A 25,997-nucleotide genomic window follows, 5' to 3' on the forward strand; every position below is an offset into this window, starting at 1 on the left:
TAGCCTCAAGCAGTTCTTTTAAAACATTTCTAAAAGTCCAGTGAAGCAATATGATTGGGCCATTAAGGAATAGAGTATAGAGCAGCATTGTGTATATATGTATAGTAGAGGTTGGAGGAACAGCGTCTGCTCAACAAGCCAGACGCACTCAGCTGCAGGGCTTTTTTGTTAAGATTCTGGCGATCATGAATTTCCTCCGCTCTTCTTACTGAATTGTTGAGTCGTATCTCATTCATCTTGTTAAATGGTTGTCTACAAGTAGGCTATGCATCTCCCGTTAACTGGCCGAAAGTTCCCAGAGAGATTTTTGGCTACTTAATTAGTGGATGCGCCGAGGAAAGCCGACCAATGTCTTCAGCGAAAGACTGCCCGAGAGTTGGTGTGAGTTTTTAATTTACAAACAAGTCTACCATAAATCCATTTTCAGGGTCTAGTAGAAAATAAAAAATGCAACTGAGCGTCAACAACAGGCTGAAAAACACAGAAAATGTCAGTCAAAACACGTTTCAATTAAAGCATTCACATTTCTAGGCACACAGATTACTTCTCTTTTCCAAAATGGGCCGTCTCTGATGGTAAAACATGTATTTTATTGTGTAAATATGGAGAGAACATAATAAAGTAACCTTTTTTTTTATTATTGGAAGTGAAAATGTTTTGGCTCTACACTGCTTATCAAATACTATGGACTAACACGGTACTATAACCTACAATATGCTAGATTAGGGCACATTAATGAGAACACTGCTACAACTTGATGAAAAATTATATTGAATTAGCCACGTCAATATAGCACTCCCTTCTGTCCAGCCTCTCCGCCCTGACCTGCACACACTGAGCTGGCTGTGTGTGGGAATTGATAATTGAGGCGCAGGCCGGCTAAATGAGGGGTAAAGAAAGACCGAAAGACACAAGGACCTCCGGAGCCTCGCTCATTAGCATACAGGGGGGTGAAGGGTGATCCAATCAGGGTGCGGTCTCCATTGTCTCGCTCGGCGCTGGCCACCGGTGCTTAGGATCATGACAAGGGTGAAAAATGCACTATTGGTTGCTACTGCAGGAGTCGCCCGAGCCCCTCAATGAGAATGGATGGCCCTATTGGTGACAATGCAATGATTCATGTCCTGCCACTAAAGTTTAAAACAAAGCAAATAAAACCTGCCCTCCCGCCAGTGTGTCCTTGTGACGAAAAATCAATGACGGCCTGCATATTCCTAAAAGCTGGCTTCCTTGGTCGATGAGGAGTCTGCGATAGCGGCCCACATTAAAGGTTCAGTGTTTGTGACAGCGATCACCAATAAAGAAAGTGTGACCGGCTAGAGAGGCCAGAGGTCAGACGGGCCGGACCTTGAGGGCGTAGGGACGCTCGGTGTGTGCGCTTGCGCGTGCGGACAGACCCACCTTCGAGCCGGACCACCAGGGGCACCTTGAGTTCCAGCTCGCGGCAGGCCTTGGTGATGCCGTTAGCGATGATGGCGCAGTTCACAATGCCCCCGAAGATGTTGACCAGGATGGCTTCCACCTGAAGGGGCAGAGGAACACAAACGTGTGGTTAGACGGATATGGAAACGTATATTTCATACTTCGTTGTGTCATATCACAGCATCAAGGATTGAGGGATCACTGTTCTAAAAATTGAATTCCTTCTTTCAAATTAATCACAGCTATAACTGGCAGTTTGAAACATCTCCCACAGAAATGGACACTTGAAAATATAACAACATATTTTCAATGGTATCGAGTTCTGAAACTTCCTCATCAAATTGAGCAGCCAGGAACCCTTTATGAAGTAAGACGTCTGGGTGGTGCGTGCGTGCGTTTGTGCGTGCTTGCGTTGGTAGTGTGGCCAAGGTGATTACACTAACAACATGCTCCCTGTAATTACCTTGGCGGACTCAAAGGAAAACAGGGTAGGAGCACAGAGAATTAATCCTCCATGTTTGTTTATAATCTCTTTTAATCTGTTCGCAGACTTGGAGGAGAAATGTGTGGAAGTGCACGTTTATCGTTCCGTCGGTGTGTTTTCAGTGCGTGCGATTGAAGAAAGGGTTGAGCCGAGGACTTGGATAGCTTTCAGAAACGAGATCAATGTCACAATGCCTACCGTCTCCTTTCCAAATAGTTGAGAATGACAAAAAAAAAAAAAAAGAACATGAACGCAGCACATTTCAGACACAGGCAGCAAAGCAAGTTATTGCCTGGACTTCTCGGTCAACATAGAACCACCGAGTGGAGGAAATTGTACAACCAGATGCAAACTGGTGCAAACTTAACACCATACAAAAAACAAAATGAATACGAGTTGATCGAAAGGAAGTCCTGATAGTTCATGCAATCATGGCGGTAGAAACCTTTCGCACATTCCTATATTTTCAATGTGTGACTGTGTGAAAGCTACCGGCGTAGCTACAGGTGTGTCCATCTTTCAACCCTACTGCGAACAGTCGGCAAGTGCACTTAAGGACATTCCTTCCCTGCTCCCATAGGGCCGCTGTTCCTCACTGTCGTAAACAAACTGATCGCAAACCATAGCAAACAGGGAGCTTTACACCATGCACTCACCGAGACCGGCGGCATGCACAAACGTGTGCAAGCCGGCTGGTGCGGGCACATGTACAACATCACAACACAGTTGCGTGAGTGGGACCCATTGACCCATTCATCCTGAATTTGTCTATTGCCTTTGACATAGAAATTAACGGGTCTTTGTGTGTTATCACAAAGCAAAGCTCGCATCAAAAAGAAGGACCCATAGCAATGTGTTACAAAGAGCCTTGGATATAAGTAACAAAGAGGTGTGAACCAGTTTATCACTCCTCAAATGCCAATCCTTCAGGAGGTATGCAAGGTTGTGGCAAAAGGCTATGCGAATGCCTTCTCTCTCCGTGTCTGTGCGTGTTTGTGTATTCCCATGACACTGGTCTTGTCATGGCTGAAGGCAGGATCACAAGGCCATTCCCTGCTTAGCGCCACCTCGGTCAGCGCCACCTCGGTCTGCAGCCAATTAGAGACGTGTAAACAAAACCACAGCCAGGGAGAGGACTTGATTTCTGAGACAAGAAACAGTGTGTATGTGACTTCCAAATCCCAAAGTCTTCTTGTAAATGGTGGAGTTTTAATGTGGTATATTAATTAATCACAGTTAATTAGTGTTACAAAATGTTACGGTGCCTGCAGATAACTACAGGATATCTCCACCAAAATACAGGCCACCATAATGATGTGATGTTCCTTCCAATTACACTTGTTCACTGCTGTTTTCCTTATGCAACTGAATGGAACACGATGGCTCTGTGGTGAGCACTGCTACGGCACAGCAAGTCACTGGGTTCAGGGCGAATAAGGAAATATCTGTGGGCATGTTCTCCTCGCATTCACATATACATCAACTATAATGCATGACTGTTCATTTGATTCTCGCTGGGCCAACGTTGCCAAAATCAAGCTCCCTGGAGATGATAAATACGTTTTTATGCTTCAAAACATATCTAATGAGATTTGTCTTGTGTATTTCCTCTTATGACATTTTGTTCTTCAGGCTTTGTATGCGAAAAAGCTTTTGACTGGTTTCAAGTTTGTTTCAATGAGTTCCCCTAGCCTGCCTATGGTTCCCCAGTGGCTAGAAATGGCATTAGGTGTAAAACGAGCAGTAGGTATACTGTTCCGCCTTTGAAAAAATGAAAGCTCAAACGCGCCGATTTGGAATTTGGCCGTATATGTTGTCATAAGGGGCCAGGTTACCTCCCCTTTCTCTGCTTGGCCCACCCAGAGAATTTGGCCCACCAATGAGACAATGAGCTACGACCATGCGAGCGCCACATGTGTGTGTGTGTCAATATACACACTGTAACGCAAGTGTTGTACACTTCTTTGTTATTTGGATAACCGTTTTGCTGTTGGTGTTACATGCATACCACGCAACACAATAACGCAAGCTTGCGTAAATCTCCCATTTGGTGAAAAGAGTAGACTGCGTCGGGTTCTCTGACATCTCTCCACAACGAGATTCGTAGTGGGGGTTATCTCGGCCATGGTTGAGAAGGAATTGGGAACTTCGACATGGAGGAGAAAGGGATTGTTTCCCGCTGCCCGCTGCCGAGGCACCACCGCCGCGGCGCTCCACCAGGCAGCGGTGGTGCCTCGGTGGCGGGCAGCGGGCAGCAGGCAGCGGGGCTCCGGCGGGAGACAATCGCGGGCAACAATCCCTTTCTCCTCCCATTTCGCTGTTCAGTCTGTACTTAAGATTGACGTGGAAGTGGAAGAACCAGAGACGTCGGAGAACCCGACGCAGCCGTTTGAGATTCATGATATCATCCGGAGGCACACACAGCTTTTGGCCATGATAATATATATTATATTATATAGATATCTATATATAATATGATATTACTTAGAAATAGAGCTCCACACCCCCACCCTCCACCTTGACCAGCCTCTAAAAAAACCTCACGTTTGGGGAAAGCTCATTGTGGGACTGGCTCATAGTGGCTATAATTCTGCACCAAGGCTGCATTTCTTGAATGTCTTCAAATACTGTATTAGGGGTCCACTAACACCTATATAAAAGCATCCATGAAGTAGCATGCCATGGGATCTTTAAAAGACAAGTGAAGTTACTACAAAATGATACTATAGTGTGCCTGGTAGGAAATGAGGTTCATTTTAATTTAAGGGAAAGTCATTTGTATGCTTTTAATGCACTTCAACTCTAAAAGTGGTAACAACATGTGAGACTGCCAGAACAATGAATCAAACGAGAACCGTGTTCACATTAACAAAGATGAGATTTTCAGTATTCAATGGTTCTGTTGCCGTGTGTAGAGGAGTAGGGTTTAACTGTGCTGTGATTAAATGGCCCATATGGACATTCACACACTGACGCATGCGATCACCAGATGCATTGTTTCCACTGGGGGGCAGCAGAGACTTGAATCCCGTCTCCAGCCCCCAAAAAGGGAGTCTGTTTCCCACTTTATCAGCAGCAACCAATTTTTCAACTGTCTCTATTGAGAAACACCATATTTCATCTATTCAAGCACCTCAAGCACATCTGTGTCAATCCTATTGACACAGATGTATATTAATGATACACACCCACTAGATTTATGTTGTCCAGTAAAGTAGTACATGCAGTTTTATGAAAATACGAATGTGGTTCCACTCGCCCGTCTTCCATGTGCTCTCTATACGACTCAGGTTTGGCTTACAACAGAACAGCGGCTACAAGAGAAAAGCACATTACATTATTGCTTGTACAATCACAAAGTGCCCAAATATGTCAAATATCATAAAATAAATGTCCATGTTTTTAAGAGTGAGGTACAAACTTGCCTAGGCCAATAAGTCATTTTCAGTTCATTGCCCTCAACACATTGACCGTAAAATAAATACTCCCAGAGAATATATTTGACTTATCACAGAACGCTGGCAAGCTGAATGGAGCCCACCAGCAAGCGCCTGGCTCTGTCTTGGAGCCTTTAAATGCCACTCTTATGAATGGGCCCGAGCAACGGAAGGTTCAATCTTCACGTTTCTGCAAAATCTAAAGTCTCAAACTCTTCTTAAAACAAGGCCTGAGTTGATCAAGGCAGGGGAAATAGAAGATTGGGACAAAATAATATTGAACAATAGATCATGTCGGAGTGGTTTAATGTCACACCTCCCGTTGCACGGCGGTCGAGACACTTTGCTACGAGGGCCATATAGGAATAGGAACCATTGGCAGCAGAGTGGAAGTCTTTTATCGGAGCACGGAATAAAGGAGGGCGGCATAATGGGCCAGGTTCCACTCTTTCAGAGGCTCTCTGTGTGTACTTCCATGCCCCATTGTGGGCTGAGCAGGTGCCTTCTACCTGGACCCCGGTAAAAATGATTATAATTTCACAAAATGGGATCATAGCAGCCAGAACTCTGCCAGCCTGTCAAGGCTTTTTTCCTGTCCAACTCAAAGAGGGGCCTTCACAGTATAAATCAGCTTTTCTGCCTGCCATTATATAGCCAGCTAACTGCATTTAGGACAAGAAAGAAACGTAGCTCAGATGATTTGACATGCTCTCACAGCCCCATGGCTGCTTCCAGATCAGCATTGGCTCTCAGTGGCTTTCCCTTGGCTTCGCTGGCTAAAGAACGTTTGAGGACGCCTTCGCCGGTACAGTTCTAATTATTAAACAAACCGACACAGTAATTGAGGTTTTGTTTGGACAGAAATAAAAACACATAGGCAAATCACTGTCAGTGGCTCAGCAAATGATAATGCATGGGTAGACAATGAAATACAATCAAGTGGTGAAATATGACTTAAAATCCGCTGTATCTACTTAAAAACAGCAAAAGATTACGCTTTTTTTTCGCCCCCTTTAAGTTCCAACCCTGAGGGAATTTTAAAGAATTGTTTTTCTCTGGTTTTTCTGCCAGGATCCCTGTGGCGAAATGTGTTGAATAATCGCTAGCGCACACATTTCTTGTGTCCATAGCCGGCTAAAGCAGTGTTAATCTGTCTACAGGAAAGAAAAGGGGAAGGCATCTTGTTGTCTTTGTAAGCCGCTAGCAGGAAGGAGTGTACCGAAGGCCAGGCTGGAGCCGGGCGTCTCTCTGTGGCCTATTAAGGGACATTGTCTGGTCTTATCTTCTGGAGACAGCTTGAACAGTCACTGCCTGCTCTGCTGGCCCTTGTTTAAACCACGCCGATCTGCCCGGGGGGGGGGGGGGGGGGCTAAAACGCTTGGTTCTGATGAGGCCACAGGTTAAGATGCACAGCTTTCAAATCAACACAGGTCCACTGGCTGTAATCACACATCATGGGGAGGAAGAGAAGAGTTGTTTCATCGATGGCTGAGGTGGGCTCAGTTTGCATTTCATTCTCATTGGCGGAAAAATCTTTTTCATAGAGTATGCGTTGTTTGTGTGTTGTAGGATAACTGATAACTGCGATTTACTAGCATTCCGAAAATATTTAAATTAAAAGCTCAATGACATATTTACATCCTTTATATGATGATTTTTATATTGAGGTTTCCATAGTTGTGACACACTGCACATATAGGAATGTATTTTGTCAGCATGTGACATTATGATCAGAACAATGGCATCTTTTTTTGCTACAATAGAAAAACACTTGCATTTCTTTCAAAATGCAAGACTTTTATGGCATAAATTGAAACATTTTAAGTGCAATTAATGATGTTTTTACATAAAGAAGTCTTATTAACTCAAACACTAACTGGGGGAATATAAACACTCAAGGTTGGTTGTGACTTTCAGGATCAATTTAGTTCAACTCCATCAGCATGTTTGTAAAAGCCGTTCTTGGAGAAACAAGACTATGAGAAAACCCAAATAACAAAAGGAGGGTGCAACAGTAAAACTGAGACAGAACGGCTCTTGCAAGGCAAAGATGGAAAGGAGGAGGCGGAGGTGCTGGGTGGGGGTACCGAGAGGTGCCTTCCACTGAAGGGTGGGACTGGGCCTGGCAAGGGAGGATAAGAGGGAAATAATTATCCGGCCTGGTGAAGCATGACAGCTCCTTCCAGGGCCTGTGCAGTGAGACAGACTCCGCTATGTCGGGGCCGCCACCATGTCACACCACTGAAGACACCTCTTGACAGACAACATCTGAGGTTTGGCTCCATGTTAGAGCGCCGCAGCGACTGACAGCCGCCGACCTGATTGACACAGTCAGGTGCGGACAGCGACTTCCGCAGAGAACAAAAGGGGACGGAGGACTTGGTTTTGATGGCCCATATTTTGGCCACAATTAATATCCCAGATTAAGCATTCATCTACTTGGATTAAAGGAAAAACAAAAAACAGCCCCGCCAATTCACACAATTCTACAAAGATACCGTTTTCAGAGGCCAAATTCTACTTTTAGTATTTAGCGTTTTTACCTGGCAGAATGGAAAATCGACCCACCAAGTATACGTTCTAATATGTTTTTTAACTGACTTAATTATCAAATCCATCCGCCATCGGCCTGTGTCAATGGCTGCATTTCTTTGGACCCTGGCTGCATTTCTATGGCCTGACTCATCGGTGATGAACTTGCGACCCCACGATGTCCTTCTGACTGTTAAGTCCCCTGATGATCAGCACCGCCTCACATGACTACATCATCCCTTCACGGAATACTCAACCTCTCCTCTCCCCCCCCCCCCCCCCCCTTTTGCCTTTTCTTCTTTCGGTGTGAAAAAAATAAATAAAAAATGAAGAAACCAATCAAGGAGGAAATGGCTTGGCCTGGAGCCATGACATTGTGTGTGGGAAGTAGTAGAAGAGGAGTTGGGAGAGAAAGGAACGGGCCCATGTGAAGAGAGAATGGATTCTAGAAATGGCCATTACGGCCTCAAGGTCTGCCATCTTTTGTGTGTAACCAGGAGGGTCAGAGGCTGAGACAGCTGCCTCCCGGTGTTGTCTCCTTTGCCACTGCCTCCAATGTCCTTTGGCCGGGACAAATATGTCCACAAGCTCCATCCCCTAATGCTGTAACAATTGGCAATGAAATGGTCTACAGTCCAATGCCAGAGGTGAAACGTCCAACTGTGTTTTTATTTGGTCATACCTTGTCAGATATGTTGCAAGATAAGTCGCAATGTGTACCATTTCAACTAGCGCGTAGCATATAATGACCATATCTGTATTCAATGCTGATCGATAGTGATTGAAATAATGTTATCAATAAAATCACATTCTATAACCGATGTATCCTTCAAATAAAAATACTGGTCAGCCTGTACCTCTTTGTTTACAAGAATCTATCCACCAACACTCCCAAAACGCCTCTTACTGACGCCACCCAACAAGCAGAGCCACCTTGTTCGTGCCACAGTCGCACAGCCAGAGTGGACAGAACACCTATTGAGTTTTCTGAATACAGAAAGTCCCCAACATACTCACAAAACCCTACAAATTGGGACAATGAAGGCAAAGTCAGACGCACCCATCATGAGGCTTGGTTACAAGCGGACCAAAAGATATTGCGACTTTTCGGGTGAAAAGTATGCATTTGGCTCAAGCTCAATGTAACACAGCTGCAGAGAGAAACGGGTACCATGGCGTCTGATAAAGAAAGGGTAAAGAATAATGAAGCGCAACGCAGCAGACTTTTATTGAGCTGATAAGCTAACAGAGCCATCGTGTTAGTCCATATTGCAAACTGGTTCAAACCCAAAGAAACAAGGTTATCCCAAATAGCATAAGCTTTGCCTTAGACATGCACTCTTTCGGCTATTTACTAATGTTTGGTAGGACTAAAGAGAAGAGAGTAAACAAGGCTACTGTTAAATGTAGCCTTCTAGTGCACTCAACCACCAGAGGAAAGACTTATGCAAGGACTTGCACTCACATTAATAAATATACCATATTCACTGTGGTTTAAATAAAGCAGGTTAAGTGAATAACAGGAGAAGGGCGGGCTGGCCAGGATCTGAACACTGTGCTCAAAAATGGTCCAGTGTTTCACACATACATAATTTTGTTTGTGTAAAGAATATCACACAATTATATGAACAAAAAAAAAGTGTGGCTACAAATATTTTGCTGTTGCTCACACATCGTTGCATAGGTATGCAACGATGCGTGAGCAACAGCAAAACACTTAGTTAAATAATGCTGAAAACAATGCTAATGCTAGGTTCCAATTATCTCAACGGCTTGTAGAAATGCCATTGAACAGTACCTTTGGGTTAACTGTTGAAGACTGTTGAAGACTCACCTCCACATTGACATATACATTGAATTCATTCAATCATTGTTTTTTGTAAAACACAATGACCATGTTTTCTCCACAGTGCTCATGCGTGGTCCCACTGCTTGTTTTTTCAAACCGCCTTGGCCCCCTTTCTTTCGCCAGAGTCCTAAGGGCCGGCGGGGTTTCAAATCCATATCTGAAGTGTACTTTGTTGGACACTGTGAAGTGCACTTCACCTTTTCCTTTGTCATGGATATCGGGGGGCCAGAGAGTGCACTATGTTGTCTCAGTGGTGGAAGCGCTTTGTTGTTGGCTGGTTTGAAGTAGCTATTAAAACAGTGGGGCTAGATATCGGATATCAAGCACGGTTTCTCAGTGCTCCAGTGTGCACACACACACACACACACACACACACACACACACACACACACACACACACACACACACACACACACACACACACACACACACACACACACACACACACACACACACACACACACACACACACACGGCTGTCCGACATAACAATCACCTTCTAATCAAATGGAAGAGCAGGGACATGGTCCAATTTAGAAAGAATGGCAAGTTTTACCACACAAACATACTTCAGTGTTTATGATCATGGGCAAGGCCTACAAAAATATAAAAAGACGAAATTACAGAGAGAGCACTCCAATGGTGGCTGTAGAGGGAGATGAAAGGCCAAATAAGCTGCCAGAGATAAAGACAAGGAAGTAAGAGATGCAGGGGAAGAGCAAGAGCACTATGGCAAAAAGGACAGTAGGGTCGGAGGAGCCAATTAAAGAGAGAGGGGGGGCAAATGGACGAAAACGACAGAGCATTGGGAACCGAATGAAAGTCAGAAACTTCTGGCTGGCGGCGTATTGCTGAATGTCAGTCAGGGATGGGAACCGTACCTCCTGCAGCTCACCTGAGGGCAATAGCTGCATCTACATGTCCACAGAGACACACTCGCACAGATAGCCATATACACACCGGGCTGCGATATGCGTTAGACAGCACATGGGCAGACACTGGAGGCTGGCATATTACTCATCCCCAGAGGAAGTCCTGTCACTGGTGACAGGCGGACAGAAATGTTCCTCAACCTCTTCACTAAGGGTTAATGGCTGTCCATCAGCCAGAATGAGATGCACAGGCCTGGTCCACATAGGCCTCAAAACACACACACACACACACACACACACACACACACACACACACACACACACACACACACACACACTATTCTACCTACGTAGCTATTAGTTATTTATCTAGCTATTTTATACCAAGGAACAGAGATACTGTCTTCTGCATTCACCATGTTCATATAGTGCATCTCAGTGGCATCACTAGGCTGTTTTATTCGGGGCTAAAGCCCCGGATATCATTTAATTAGAATAAAATTTTTTGGTAAAAAACAAAAACAAAAAACTTTCAGACGGTCCTTGAATGCCCCTCGTTTACCACACGACAACAGGTGAGTCAGTACACTTCAGCAGTCAGACTCAGTGTTTACAACAGGTTAGTAGTGAGCACAAGCTCTAGATTTCACTGTCTTTATTATATGTCAGTAATTCAAATGTCTGTAAACGTTTTGAAAACCAACTGATTAACTAACAGTTAATCAGTTAATAAGAAATTAATGAAGAAAAACATGTAAAGAATACATACATGACTGTGTAACTCATTAAACAGTCATTAAATAGTTCACTTTTGCTGAATGTTGACTGTTGGTGTGTTGTGAATGACGCACTTTTGTGTTTGGACAAAGGGAAGTTTGTGAAAATGGGTATTTTTACTATTGGTATTTATTGGTATATTTACTGGTAACCATGGAATGCATTACATTAATTCAGTCTAGAAGTGATGAAATTATTCTAGTCACTAATGGTAGTTAGTTATTTGTTGGATGTCCCGTGTGCTTTACACTAGAAAGAAACATGGGGATTCCAGGGGCATCTTAAAATAAAGTAGCCTAGTCCTTCTAGAAAGAGAATAAACGGTTTAAAAACATAAGCACTTGTCTCACTTGTATTCATTTTACTCTGAAATAACTTGAATGGAACTTTAGATGTCTGGGGATAAGCAGCACAGCAGTCAGGTAGTTATTTAAAGCTATAATAAACTGTATTTAGTTTATTTAGGTAAATTTGCATGCGCAATAGAGCATACAGCAATTTTTTTTTTATCCTTTTCCTTCTGGGCTGATCCCCTGATGTTTCAGAAACCTAGAAATGCCCCTGGTGCATCTAATGTAAAATATTGTTTTTACAGTGAAATAATAGAATAAATAAAAATAAGCAGGAAAAACAAATGCATTGTGATGGTCATTAACAAGCATATGTCCGTTCAACAGACCGGCAAATACCAATTATTATATGTACAAACATGTTTGTTTAGGCCAGATTACATGTAGAAAAGCCTTTTGACTCGAGCGGAGACACACCACCTCTTCCGAGTATAACTATTCTTATGAAATTAAAGTAATGCATAATGGTTACCAAATGGCATAAGTAATCACCTTGGAGACTGGGTACAAAAAGACCGTCAGCCGAATATAAAAGAGCCAACATTTGCTGCTTTGTTCCTAATGCTACACAGCCAATCAAAATTAATTTATTCTAATGTATGCACACAGAAGGTCAATTATCCAAATGATTCCAGTTCAGATTGCACCTGATCTTGGTCACCAATGAGCCATGGAAAGGGCAGCTGGATGTGCTTTGCAAGGCAAATCATCGCCCCAACCTCTGTTTCTCACCCACCGACGGCTTGCATACCTACATTTTTAAGCCTGCTGCTCTACACAGACCATCTTTGGTGAAGTGCATGCATTTAACGATACATAAACAATAGTTAACCTACGCACAGGGATCGTTTTACGATGAGCAACAGGAAAAACAATCCGGATCCTACAGCAACCGGAAGCCTATCAGCCATCCCCGACATTCCCGAGTAACCAATGAGATTTAGATATATTATTAGGCACAGTTAACTTGAGTTAGAACTTAAATTAACTTGGCTGGATGTGATTTTTAATTTGCATTGAAATCTGTTTAAATCCAGTGAGAAAAGACGAAGTTGAGTGAAAGCAGGAAAAAAGTGATACCTTCCAACCCTATCCAGGGATTCAATTCAGCTGGTGTGAAACCAGCTGAAAGCAGTATTTCTGGTGAGGTTATTTTGATTTAGCATTCTCACCATCCACTACAAAGTGTCTGGGCTATATATAGAAGTCCCTATTTATGGAGCTCGTTCATTTGTTATTCACCCCCGTCAATGACCAAATCACAGTGGTTATTGAAAGGAGACGACTACTGTTTTCAATTTTAATTTTAATGCTACTCCGCTCAAGCTGAGCAATTTATAAATGATAGAATTGACATATTGCCCTCTGCTTTCACAAGTTCCAGCCCCCCCCCCCCCCCACCCGGTCCTGTGGGGTCTGGGTAAGCGTGCGCTGGGTTGCCAGAAAACATTGCAAGCCCTGGTGAAAACAGATGGGCTCAATCAGGGTTTAATTTTCTGGAAGAAATAAATAAACGGCAAACATGGATACACGCTGAATGAGTGAGTTAGTGTGCGCCTCCCCTCGCACTCGTCCGGTGGGAGATGGCGGTACGGCGTCTTCTCAGGCCCGGTGTGTCCCGGCGTCACGTGTTGACAAGCGCGCTGCCTCTGATATGCAGATGAGGAGGATGTTTCCGGGGACTGTGGACCGTAGTCTTTCAGGGAGATGGGGGCGAAGGGAGGATGACCAATAGCTCTTGAGCTGACATTCAGTCCTGCAGACCTTTGAAGGGGCTCTGGGGAAGTATGCAGCATATCAATTAGCCATTAAGGGTTTGCTCGGGTATTATAGGGATCAGAGAAGCCAATAAAAGGCCCAGGAGGGACAGTTGGAACCCTGATCAATACGAGGAGTCATGTGGTCGGTTTGAGCTGGAGGCGGGAGGACTGCCGGAAGGACGCCGTTGTCTGACCTCTGACCCTCAGGGGGCATCGAAGAGGCAATTATCCTAATGAAGACGGTAACCTGCGGTAATTCAACCCTTCCGCACTTGTTGAAGATGGACACAAACCTCAGGTGGCTTTGTGTAACACACTCACCATTTCCTCCACCTTACAGTATTTCTTGATCACGATACACGGGACGCAACATAGAACGGTTGCAAGCTTTAAATCGACAAAAACTATTTTACAGGGAATCCTCAGGGTCAACCTCATATTTTAGAACGAAATGCAGATAAGAGCATTCAACTATAACTTTGTGAGGAATTTCTGCCGACGGTGAGGAAAAAGTATAATTAGAAATAAGTCGATAAGTAAGCATTTTCCATTTTTTAAGACAGTCAGTAATGCTGATAACTAGCATACAAGAGCCTAACATAAAAACACAACATTAGCAGCACTAGTAAGTTTATATACAGAAAAACACAGGTTCTCACTTTACTTCTCTTTTGTGTACCAACTGAATTAAGATGTCTTTTGCAACCACCTTACATAATACATAATATCAACCACTTAGAATTAAATTTAACAACATGGGCACATGTTTTGTGCCCATGCACATGTCTTTTAATGTCCACCAGTCCTGAACTGGACTTCCATCTAAGGTGACCCGGCATATAATCATTTCTATATTGACTTTCATTCAACAAAGTGTAGTAAACAAACAGTAGTAAAACTCTTCCCCGTATGCATTTCCAGTCCATAAACCTCCCACATATTGAAAATAATAAATAAAAGTGTTTTCCACTCCTGCTCTCAGAGAACCAGTGACTGAGAAGGCCCCATTCCCCCCCATCTCCTCAGATAAAACCCTTTCAGTTCCATAAGAGTAAACATACACACTCCCACCGCAGCACTCCATCAAGCCTATGTCCTATATACACCACTCAACCATGGATGGCTCAGATGAGCTTGTGTGTGGGCATGTGTGCGATAAACGGACATGTGTGTGCTGGCTGGCATGTGAGATGTTGAGCAGATAGGAGTCCTCTCCAGCAAGATGAGCTCCAATGATTACCGGCCCGGACACTTCTAATTATTCTGTCAAACATCAATCCTTAAGGTTGATGCAGTCCGTCCCACAGCCTGATGGACAGTGTAATCACTGCTCTCTCTCACACACACACACACACACACACACACACACACACACACACACACACACACACACACACACCTTTTTACCTGCTCCAACACACCTCCCTCAACACTCTCTTCACCCACAATGCACTGACACTTCCTTCAGCTTGAATCCGCATTCCATCTAGTCTCTCAGCTCTCTCGTTAATGGGTTAACATGAGCGCCAACAACACGACTTCCAAATAGGGGAAAAAACTGATTTGGTAGTCAGGGTTTCAGCCGGTGTTGGAAGGCTGGGAATCGCACAGTCGGGATAATGGTGCAAAGCATACACCAACCAGGGCCCTCGTGGTTACAATCAGAAGGTTTTCCAGGAGGAAGTGGTGTGGTGAATGCAACAATAACCATCCAATCCAGATTTATAAAAAAGGTCACAAATTGTTGGGACGAGATTAGCAGTTGTTGGAGATGGAATTCAAATGAACTTTAAACCTAAGGTAGTTTGTAAGGCGGCGGGGTACAACCTGCTACAAACTGCTGAACACATTGATCTACAATCATATGGTTCCAGTAATCAGTGAACACCTCAGAATGTGGCCAGCAGTAACCAACAATCCCACCCCATTGGAAGAAATACGAGAGAGTTACAACAGAGCCATAGCAGCAGGAAGCCAGACTTTTAGTTTAATCAAGACAGAAAGAAGTTCTTCACTTCTTAAAGTATGAGGGAAGCCAACGGTGTCCACGCTGGATGATTTCATGACTTCTTGCACTTCCATCTCATTCACATCACCAGAAAAGCAGATGCATGCTCCAATGAGAAGTATGTGCATTACAATTGGTGGTGGCACAAAATTGAAGCTGTAGCTGATGCAGCAAGACATATCAGTAGACATATGTTTCATTACACCCTTAACTGCTGCTACTGAAGCTGCCAGCATACACCTGCTTGCATAAATTGAGCGATCAAACTAAACCAAAGAACCAAGGGATGAAACCTATGGCATTACATATAGCAATAGCTACAATCCAAACTTTCAGAAAAAACTCATGAATAAGCCACAACTGCACATAATATATATAAATATATATATACATATATATTTCTGACAAACACATTCTGCCAGAAACAATGCAGAAATAAACACTACAAAAAACAACCACCTTTGTAAGTAAATGTATAATTGTGAATTGTATATTGTGTGGTCCAAATTAATTTCAGGGTTAGTGTTTTTTAATGACCCATGGTAACCATGGTAACCAAACACATAAGTAGAAAACATGCAATTTCTCTTGAACTGCATTAGACATTATCAAATGAAATAGATAACATTTGTCACGGTTATGCTGGTGCAAGGCAATGGACCAGAATAAAGAGAAGCAGCTTTTACTTCAGTCTGGTAAATGTATTTATTTTCCAAACCCCTGAGCGCCACAAGGCGCTGTCTGCAAGGCGGTCGTCATTCATGAATAGTGTCCTGCTAGGAATAAATATGCCTCCTTACTTTATTGTTGGCTCTATTATGACTCTTGTCCGTCTCAATGTTTGCAAATGTAAAATGCTGCCTGAGATAAAGGCAGAGCTGCATGTTGTGCATGTTTTCCTCAACTTGGCAGACAAGGCTGACTCCTGCAGAGTCAGATAAGAACATCAGGGTTGTGAATGAAGTGTGTAACATTAACTCTTGTACCATACGGTCTACTGTAGACCGATATGGGATTGTGGGAAATAATCAATATGGGATCTGTCGAAAAAAACCCGGTGGTGTTGATGAATGTGTTTATCAAGCGAAATGGATATCAAGTTGCAGATAGATAGATATTTTTATATACATGTATATATTTAAAATATATACGACCAGGGGGGTGATTTCCCCGTGGACGTGACGAGGCATACGTTTCATGTGAACCTCATCGTCTTTCCATTTTGCTCGGGTAAGAGGTGTGCTGATCAGACAAGAGACTCATATCAAATCAAGCCTGGAAAAGCCAATTACACTGACAATAATCTCTCTCTCCCTCCAAGACTGCCGGCGCCTCCGCTGTATGCATTCAGTACAGCAAAAAGCTCAAACAGGGAAAAAATGTGCAAAGAGGTATTCATGGGGGACCTAAGAAATTCATACCAGTGGAGGCAGTTTTTTTTTTTTTGCTTGTGTACAAAAGCTATTTTTCACAGAGCGAGAAAAAAGGATTAAGAAAACGGTTTCATTTTGTGTTGATATTTTTAACGTTCATTATTCAAAACGAAACGGCAAACGAATGCCCCTGCCAATAAATAAATTTATTGAGAAATTAATAAAATATTCATAATTTGTTCGTCTTTAGCCTGATGTCAGCTTTTGTGTGGCGGCGAATTTGGCCACCTCAACCTCGGGCTCCATTAAACAACTCTCCCAGCAATTAACCGGAGTGGCGTGGACGACCTTGACGAGTCGTTTCAAAACATCCTCTGCTGTGTCAACAGCCGTGGCGGGCGCCGACATTGCACGCCACTGTGGTTCCAGATCGCGGCTCGCGGCGTGCGGCATGCGTGTGTGTGTGTGGGAGGGAGGGGAGGAGAGAGGGGAGGTCTAACCGCCTGGGCCTTCCATTGGCCCCTCGCTAGCCCTGAGCACGTGTAGACAGCAGTGCCAGGGGAGTGTGAACTGGGGAGGAGTTCAAACAGCCACACTCTAACCGCAGCATTTCACAGCACCACCTCCACCACCACCCTCCCCTCTGGCAGGGGTGGGGGGGTGGTGTTGGTGCCGCTGCTGACAGGCAGCCTGGTCTCTACAGCCCAGACAGATGGGAGAGGATAGAGGGATGGAGAGAGGGATGGAGAGTTAGCGAAGGACGAGGCAGGAACAGCAGATGGTCCAGTGGAGGGAATCTCCATTCGCTAAATTAAGCAGAGATGAAATAAATAAATAAATCGATAAAACAGTCATTCCTGCGTGGATATGGTTGGCCAGGGACTGAGCTGCGGCGGAACCAGGCCAGGGAGGACTGGTGCCACTGTGGCTTACTGAGCCGTAGCCATGTGTAATCCATGGTCACGTGGGACACAGCAGGACCCCCGCTTTCCTGCTGTGATATTCATAGCAACAGCGGTCATATAGGTTAGACTAATGCAGTCCATAGCATGTGTATAATAGTCAAAAAGCAATTTATTCACCAACGCCATCTCTGTGACTTTCACATTTTGAAGACGGTATAAAATGGACATAAAAGGACATAAAAGGGGGGGGAGGTACGTTTGCTGTGTCCTCCTGTGCAGTCAAGGCAGGTAGCAGTGCCAGAGAGATGGAACCCCGGGAGATGGAAAGCTTGCCAGGCCCGATAGTGAACCAGCACGCTCTCCACCCAGCAGTCCCAAATATCCTATCATGAGGAACACGTGACGAAACATCAGGCCCACAAGAGGGTGTACATGGGGGGGGGGGGGGGGGGGGGCTGAAAAGGAAAACTTCATCATGCTGTGAAGTTTGTACCTCTGCAATACACAAGGTTACTTTAACCCTTATGCCTGCACCCAGCCACCCATCTCCATAGGCCACCCATCACCCAGCCAGCCAGCTGATCTCTGGCTGGCTGGCCCTGCTCCTCTTGGCCCCCCCTCGGTGTGAACCAGGTGCTGTGATGACAAAACACTGCTGGCAGAAAGTGAAAGAGCAGAGAGTAGAGCTCAATTAGCCCCAGCTCCAATCCCAGATCCTTTATTGATTTCCCATGGATGAAGAATGGCAGACAGGAGGGGCGGGGTTGCTTCTCCCTCAGCCGTGCACGCGGGACCACATCTTTACTCTGTGCAGGGGCGTGTTCAGGAATCAGCAGGGGGGACGGGAGGCAGGGGTTTAGGCGGCGCCGTGAATACATTAACCACACACGTCTTCATGTCAGGGTTAAGTAATAGGGCTATCGAATACGCTGAAGAAAATTAGTCTTTATAGGCATGCGGCGGCCCCCTCCTACCTCCTACCGTGTAGGGCGAGAGAGACAAGACATTATCTCCCTCAAGGGCAGATCAACCTGACAAGTCATCAGTTCCACGGCACCTCACTGGACCATTCTTCACTTCCTCAAATTAACCTTCAGGAGAGGGGGAGGAGGGACACTACATCCGCCCCCCCCTCTCCCCATTTGTCCACAGAGTTGGTGGTTGCACAGTAGCTCCAGTACTTTCTGTGTCACACACACACACAAGCACCCTAGATAGATTGTTTACATTTTGCAAGACTGTAGCTCATTTGTGTATGACACTGGGTTTGCTTGAGTGGTGTTAACTTAAAGTTTGCTTGGGGAGAAGAAGCAGGAAAAAGATCTAACCGTAGTAAGATGGACAAAAACAAAGAACTACAATAGAAACTGTTTAAAATGTGTTTTGCCCTAACAAACTGTGAGTGTGCTTGCTAAAATGCTAACGTCAGTGCTAACGTCACAGCTAGCGTCACTGCTACCTGAACGTCGTAAAAAGTGTTCCAATTTGGCTTGAAAAACCGCCCAATCTGGCAACACTGCCCGCGAGAAACGAAGCTGATATGGAACTTAAACTGTGATTCTGAAAAAAGTATAAAGGTAATCGAAATTCGGTTTTCAGATTATTGAAGATACAAATCTGTTGATTTGTTAAATGGTTTCAACAAAGGTTAATGTTGAAAATTAACCAAGTTACGATGTCTGAAGTAGTTCCCATTGACTTACATTGTAAAAAGAAAAGCCGAGCAGTTTAAAAAGTTTAAAGAGCTGAAAGACAGAGAGATAGCCATCATGTCGTTAAAGAGCTGAACGTTTTGATAGTGGAATAGTTTCTGTAGCTGAAAGTATGCAGGAGCAGTTAACTGCACAAAAAAACAAGCAAACTGAATAAAGAAAACTTAGAAGAGTAGATGTGCTTGCAGTAGCAACCACATTAATAATCAACTGATGAGTAATACTCACTACTACACCCTATAATCCAAGCATATTACAGTGGGACTATGGGGGTAAAATAGCAAGAGTTATCCTGGGGTTACATTTTAAATTGCGCATATCTGACTGACTTGCATGTTACATTGATTTTCTGTACAGTCTAAATTCAACAAGCGATCAATTTGGACTGAGAACCATGCTTACTCTAATTATACAACAAAGAATGTATTTTATTTCAGAATGCATGTCATTTATTATCAATATGTCTATGCCATTTAGTTTGGGGGCTTACAATATAACTTACCTGTGCTGCATAACCCTTTGCTTGATTTATTCTAACTTCTTTGAATTAGAAATGACAAAAACATTTCTGGCCTTCATTCTCAAATAGATTCCGACCTTTTAGCTTCCAGGCTGTTCATGGGGCCGGCGACTGATGTTGTTTTTGTGCTGTGTCCTTTTCAAATGGAAGATGAGAAAAAGCTAAGCCTCATCATTTCAACCAGAGCATATGTATTATTTATTGTTTGCCTGAAGGGGTGAACACACAGGCCACAACCACTACACTACAGGTGAAACACTGCTATGATTAGATATTGTTGTGTTCAATTACTGCCTCACCCAACCACATCTGCTGTTAAACACATTGCTATAAATAATAACAGATTGAAACATTATTTAATTAATTTGTGCATGTTAATGAAGTTAGTTATTGGGACGTGAGCTCTCAAATGCCTCTTTTCCACCAACATTACCAGCTCAACTCGCCACGAGTTAGTGTGGCACAACTTGGTTTGGTTCCAGGCAAGTTGTGTTTCCATCTCGAAATAAAGTACCTCTTCAATCGCATGCACGAAACTGCAGTGATGTACTTATCCACGTGACACATTAACAGACAGGGCTACACACAGGAGCATCTCCACCTCTGTCACGGTCCACGGTGTGTTATTGTGCGCTGATCCTGCCATGTTCAATAATCAATCACTATTGTTGACTGAACGCTGATGTTAGTATTTAAAGACGCCGGGTGTCGACATTTGAACATAACACAATATAGGTACCCATTTCATTGCGTGCAAACCTCGGTTTTAAATAACAAAAAAAAAAAAAAAGGTTTGCTATGTGTCAAGATAGTAATGTCTGCGCAAATAGATGTATCAACACAACTTAACATTCATAATTCATCTACAACAACCAGAATCATTAATGTCCATCTGTGTATTTCATGTGCTCAATGTGTTCACTTTTGATGTACGGTGTTGTACATGGAGAGTGTAGAAATGTGAATGTATGAGAGTACATTCACATTTCTACACTCTCCATGTACAACACCGGACTCAACGTGTTCACTTTTGATGTCCGGTGTTGTACATGGAGAGTGTAGAAATGTGAGTGTACTCCCTTGCTGGCAGGTCTGACCTTGTGGACATGAAAAAACTGGAGCCTGTCTGTCTCTATGGCGACAGGCATCAGTTTGGGTTCTTAAATGTAGTTCATGTTTAGACATTTGATTGAAAGGCAGATTGACCACATGCACATCGTTGTTTCCATGGACGCAATTATGGTGAGTGCTCATGTTTGTTTCTCGGCCGTTGTAACCATGTTTTAAATATTTTTAATTGGAGAGGAGGTCAGGGAATTTAGTGAGCATGCTGCCATTGCCTATAGACAGCTGTGGAAAACCCATGCTAATTACACAGGTTTGTGTGCTCACCGAACTGTGGACACCTAATGGCACACTTCATTAGGATTACACGTGTTGTTACAGTATTTGTTTATATATAACCAACGGAGCACTTCAAAGAGCTGCCCTTGAAAATGCGCACACTTCACAATTGATTCGTCTCATGGAGCCTATGAACTAATGAGTCACGGAGAACTCAGAACAAAGGGTTTCGCTGAGGAGTAGCAGCCATCCACATTGGTGAGGGCCTGGGTTATCGAATCCTCCAGATCAGAAACACATCTGATGAATTTCATGAGCTGCCCATCTGATCCTTCACCATCATGGGCTTCAAATGGGCTCTAAGAAAATCTGTAGCAAAGCCAGAATATAACTAATTTCCCCAATCTGGGTTTCCTTAAATCCAGATGCTCTGTACTGACGCGGCGAACACAACCCATCGCACGGGCTGCATGTTCTGCCAATGTTCCACTTTGTCTTGAGCCCGACCTTAGCGTGAGAGTCCCAATGCGACGCATGGCTCTACTCCGACTGCCTCTATGGCCGGACCCCTCTTTAGTTGCAGCCTAATACCCTGTGCAATGGGGAATAAAGTCCATTACATTGGGAGCCGCCTTTCGGCTTTACCTTTGTTTCCATCTCACAGGCTGCTCTCATTGTTTGCTGTTATGGCACTGGGGACCCATGGGCTCCCAGAGGCTTCTGTCTCCAGGTGGCGTGGCGATCCCTCTAGCTTGGAAAACAGTATTGCACTATGCTCCCACATCACAGCCGACATTCTGGAGACATGTTTTCTGGGATCCCTGGAGTGGTTGGTGTGTGTGTGTGTGTGTGTGTGTGTGTGTGTGTGTGTGTGTGTGTGTGTGTGTGTGTGTGTGTGTGTGTGTGTGTGTGTGTGTGTGTGTGTGTGTGTGTGTGTGTGTGTGTGTGTCTCTAAAGGCGATGCGAGGTGAACACGTGAGAGTGTTATTTCCCCTCACTGGTGCGTGTCTTAAACACACCACCGCAGAGGACATGGGGCGATAAAATGGAGGTCGTCTGGCTTAGATAGCCTATCCGCCGCAAGAACGAGCCACGCGTTTATCCGCCGCTCAGAAACACCATCCATCCCGAAGCTCACATTGGCTTTGAAACGTGGAGACAGTGTCTGTGGTGTTGACCCCCACAGCTGAAGCCCACCAAACATGAGGAAGTGCATTGTCGCTGCACCCGGGCTGGGTTCAAAGATCTGCATACAGGGCGAGAGGGCCAGGGTCTGAGCCCCGAGGTGCTCAGCTGACAGCCATAGAGGACTCCTAGCCAGTGGCCTTAACAGGATTGCCGTGGATCAAAGGCAGGAGAGACGCGAAGCTAGAGAAAGAGAGCCAAAAGCCGGAGAGACATAAAGGCAGCGGAATCAGAGAAGGCAAAGAAAAATATAAAAAGACCATACTATACCAATCCATGATGACAGAAAGCATGGGGGGGAGTTTAAAAAGTATTTGCCAAGTATGGGAAAAATATATATACATTTCAATGAATATATTGCCTTGGTAAAATGTCAACATTGCCAAAATATGATATGAAAATAAAATAAATAGTGTTTATCTAATTCCCTCTGCAGTCTATATTTAGGGTGAGGGTTATTTTGGTTTTTTATTTTTCAAAATGCACAGTTTGAATTTAGAAAACAAGCCAAACTGTGCCTCAAATAATGTGTTGCCAACGTGAAGTAAGAAATGAATACCATGCTGGTTGGAGAAGAGTTACTGCAACCAAGTGATGTGCTCAGAGCAGGAGGGAGGGAGGGAGGGAGGGAGGGAGGGAGGGAGGTAACAGGTGAGTCAACTCAGAAGCAGTGAGCCAGGAAGAAGGAAACAGCCTGTAGTTCTGCCCAGGGGTGATAGGATGCAGTTCATTGGAAAACACACAATATGCTAACATGATCATAGGAGAGCGTGATTAAGGAACCTACATGGAAACACACACGCGTAGAGGACCCACCATGCTAGAGGCCGATCCCCCATACTAGAGGCGGGGCAGGTGATGACACATTGAGCGTTGCACGTCACCAGGAGGGGGGGAGGGCAGCAGTAGGACTGGAGGCTTTGTTCCTCATGCCGTGTGAACAACCGTCACACACACAGACGCACGCACGCACGCACGCACGCACGCACGCACGCACGCACGCACGCACGCACGCACGCACGCACGCACGCACGCACGCACGCACGCACGCACGCACGCACGCACGCACGCACGCACACACACGCACACACACACACACACACACACACACACACACACACACACACACACACACACACACACACACACACACACACACACACACACACACACACACACACACACACACACACACACACGCGCACGCACGCACGCACGCACGCATGCCCGTACACCCAAGGAGGGAAGGGGTTTAGTCAACTGAGCTAATGCTAACATGTTAATCTGTGCTTCTCCACCTCTCGGCGGAGATGCAGGGTGTGTCTGTACTTTGCATTGCCTCCGCGCTCCTCACGCCTCCATCACCATCGGCAACACAGCACAGCATGTGGAAACACTCAACACGCCTGCAGGTGACAATTACTCCACCACACTGGAATTATTCCAAACACACATACGGCCAGCTTCAAATCGGCATACAGATGTATGAGAAAATCATATTTGTCTTTGAAAATAACTATAATCCACTGAGTCGAGCAAAGAAAAAAAAACCACAACAAACCAACAGCCGTAAGCCTTGGGTCAAAATGGTTGCCAAATAAGGTATAACATCCATCCACTTTGCTCACGCCAGACGCAGGCACCAGGCAATAACAAGGTTATTTGGCTGTTGGCATTTGCTGCCCGCTACGACCGCATGCCTACAGGTGATGTGTGGAGGGAACATCAATACATGGAGCTGTTCTGTCAATAACCACACGTGGATAGCGAGAAAGTGGAGTCAATTTTTTTCACAATAAAAAATGGACAGCAGCCCCTGCTTACAAAGTCCAGGGACGAAAAAATGAAATAGTCTCGTACTAGATAGACGTGATTCAGCTGTATAGGTTATTCATAGTACTTCACATGTTAATATCTCAATGTACACACACAGTGTGCTGCAGTCTTCACTGCCATCATAATTTACATTTAAATTATATTTTTAACAGCCAATGCAGATAAAAGCCATTATATCTTATCTAGGGCTGAGCAAGTGAACGCGCTAATTACGAGTTGACGCAATCTTATTTTAACGTGATTAATACAAATTACGCAAGTTAAAAAAATAAGCAGCAACTTTTTTTTTCACATTGATTTTGAAAGGTTTTGTCCACAGAATGTCAACATTCATATCAGAATTTTTTGTTTTTAGTTCCACTTACTTTACATTCAATTATACTTGCAATAAGTGACTGCCTGATTACAATTGCAGTAAGTGACAGCCTGTTAACAATTTCCAAATCTGTGGTGCTACTTGAATTGAACTACACTTGTAACTGTTGGTTTACAATGGTGTTCCGTAAGTTTCATATTCAATCCACACTGAGTGAGTCAATAAAACTCCCTCAAGATCACTTCGTCTAGTTTTTGCTTATTAAGTACATTTGGTATGAATGATAAAGTGTCTTTCCATTTGATAATCTCATTTAACTTAAATTGGATTTAAAATATAATTTTAAAAGTGCGATTAATCGAGAGTTAACTCACCAATACAATGCAATTAACGCGATTAAAACTTTTAAATCGTTGCCAAGCCCTAATCTTATCATATCATCATAAATGCCGTCTCCAATGATCTCTCAGAAAAAAATGACACAATATGATTTTCTTCAGAACAAGGCGCTTTAAAACAAGGCGCTTTAAAAGTCAGTAACCAATGAACGGGAGGCCCTGTGTCGCTTGCCTCTTAATTTTCGCACAAGGTTCAGTACCTAGACTGTTCAAAACATGGATGTAGTGTCCGTGACGTCCAACCAGCAGCGAAGTGATCCATAGTTGGCCCATTGAGGGGGGCAACTGAATGGCAGCCTCACTGTGTCAATATTCAACACTTAATAGAATACATATTAAATAAAGCTAGCTCTCAATATACACAATAAGGAGACATCCTTATTGTGGGATTTTAACTAATTTAAAATAGCCACTGGGATTATAACTAATTAAAAAAAAAGTTTAAATATGTTCAACTATCACAATGACAATCACGCTACAATCCTATATTGCCGTGTTGGCAAAAAAATACATTTAATTGATTTATAATTCATTAATATGCTGCAATACTGTAAGACCTCTCTGAAAAACAAGTTTTAAAAAAAAATAAAAATGTTATGCTTTTGTTTCAAATATCTGCCCTAATTAACTTGCTATTGAGTTAGGTTGGCTCTACCTGGCATTCAGGTGGCCACAGAGCTGGTTCTGCCCAGCCTATAGTGCCCACAGAGGCAGTCTTCAACCCCAACCTATAGTGCCCACAGAGGCAGTCTTCAACCCCAACCTATCTCTAGGGCTGGCACACACACACACACACCTCAAGGACATGGGGCTTTAGAGAAAAATGGAGAAAGAAAGAGCAAATAGAAAATAGAGAACAAAGTAGAGAAAACTACCAATATGACCTTTAATGCAAAAATGTTTTGGTTATTATCATT

The 25,997-nt window shown here is 44.0% G+C and overlaps 1 protein-coding gene across 1 annotated transcript in view; it reads right to left on the minus strand.

Annotated features, from left to right (window-relative positions):
- Window positions 1-25,997, minus strand: part of suclg2 (succinate-CoA ligase GDP-forming subunit beta) — a 77,435-nt gene that overhangs the window by 7,103 nt on the left and 44,335 nt on the right. The window contains exon 10 of the mRNA XM_084463998.1: window positions 1,402-1,522. Within this exon, the coding sequence (XP_084320124.1) occupies window positions 1,402-1,522 (121 nt within the window). The remainder of the gene's footprint in view (window positions 1-1,401; window positions 1,523-25,997) is intronic.

The sequence above is a fragment of the Micromesistius poutassou genome, assembly GCF_964030765.1.
Source record: "Micromesistius poutassou genome assembly, chromosome: 2".
NCBI lineage: Eukaryota > Metazoa > Chordata > Actinopteri > Gadiformes > Gadidae > Micromesistius > Micromesistius poutassou.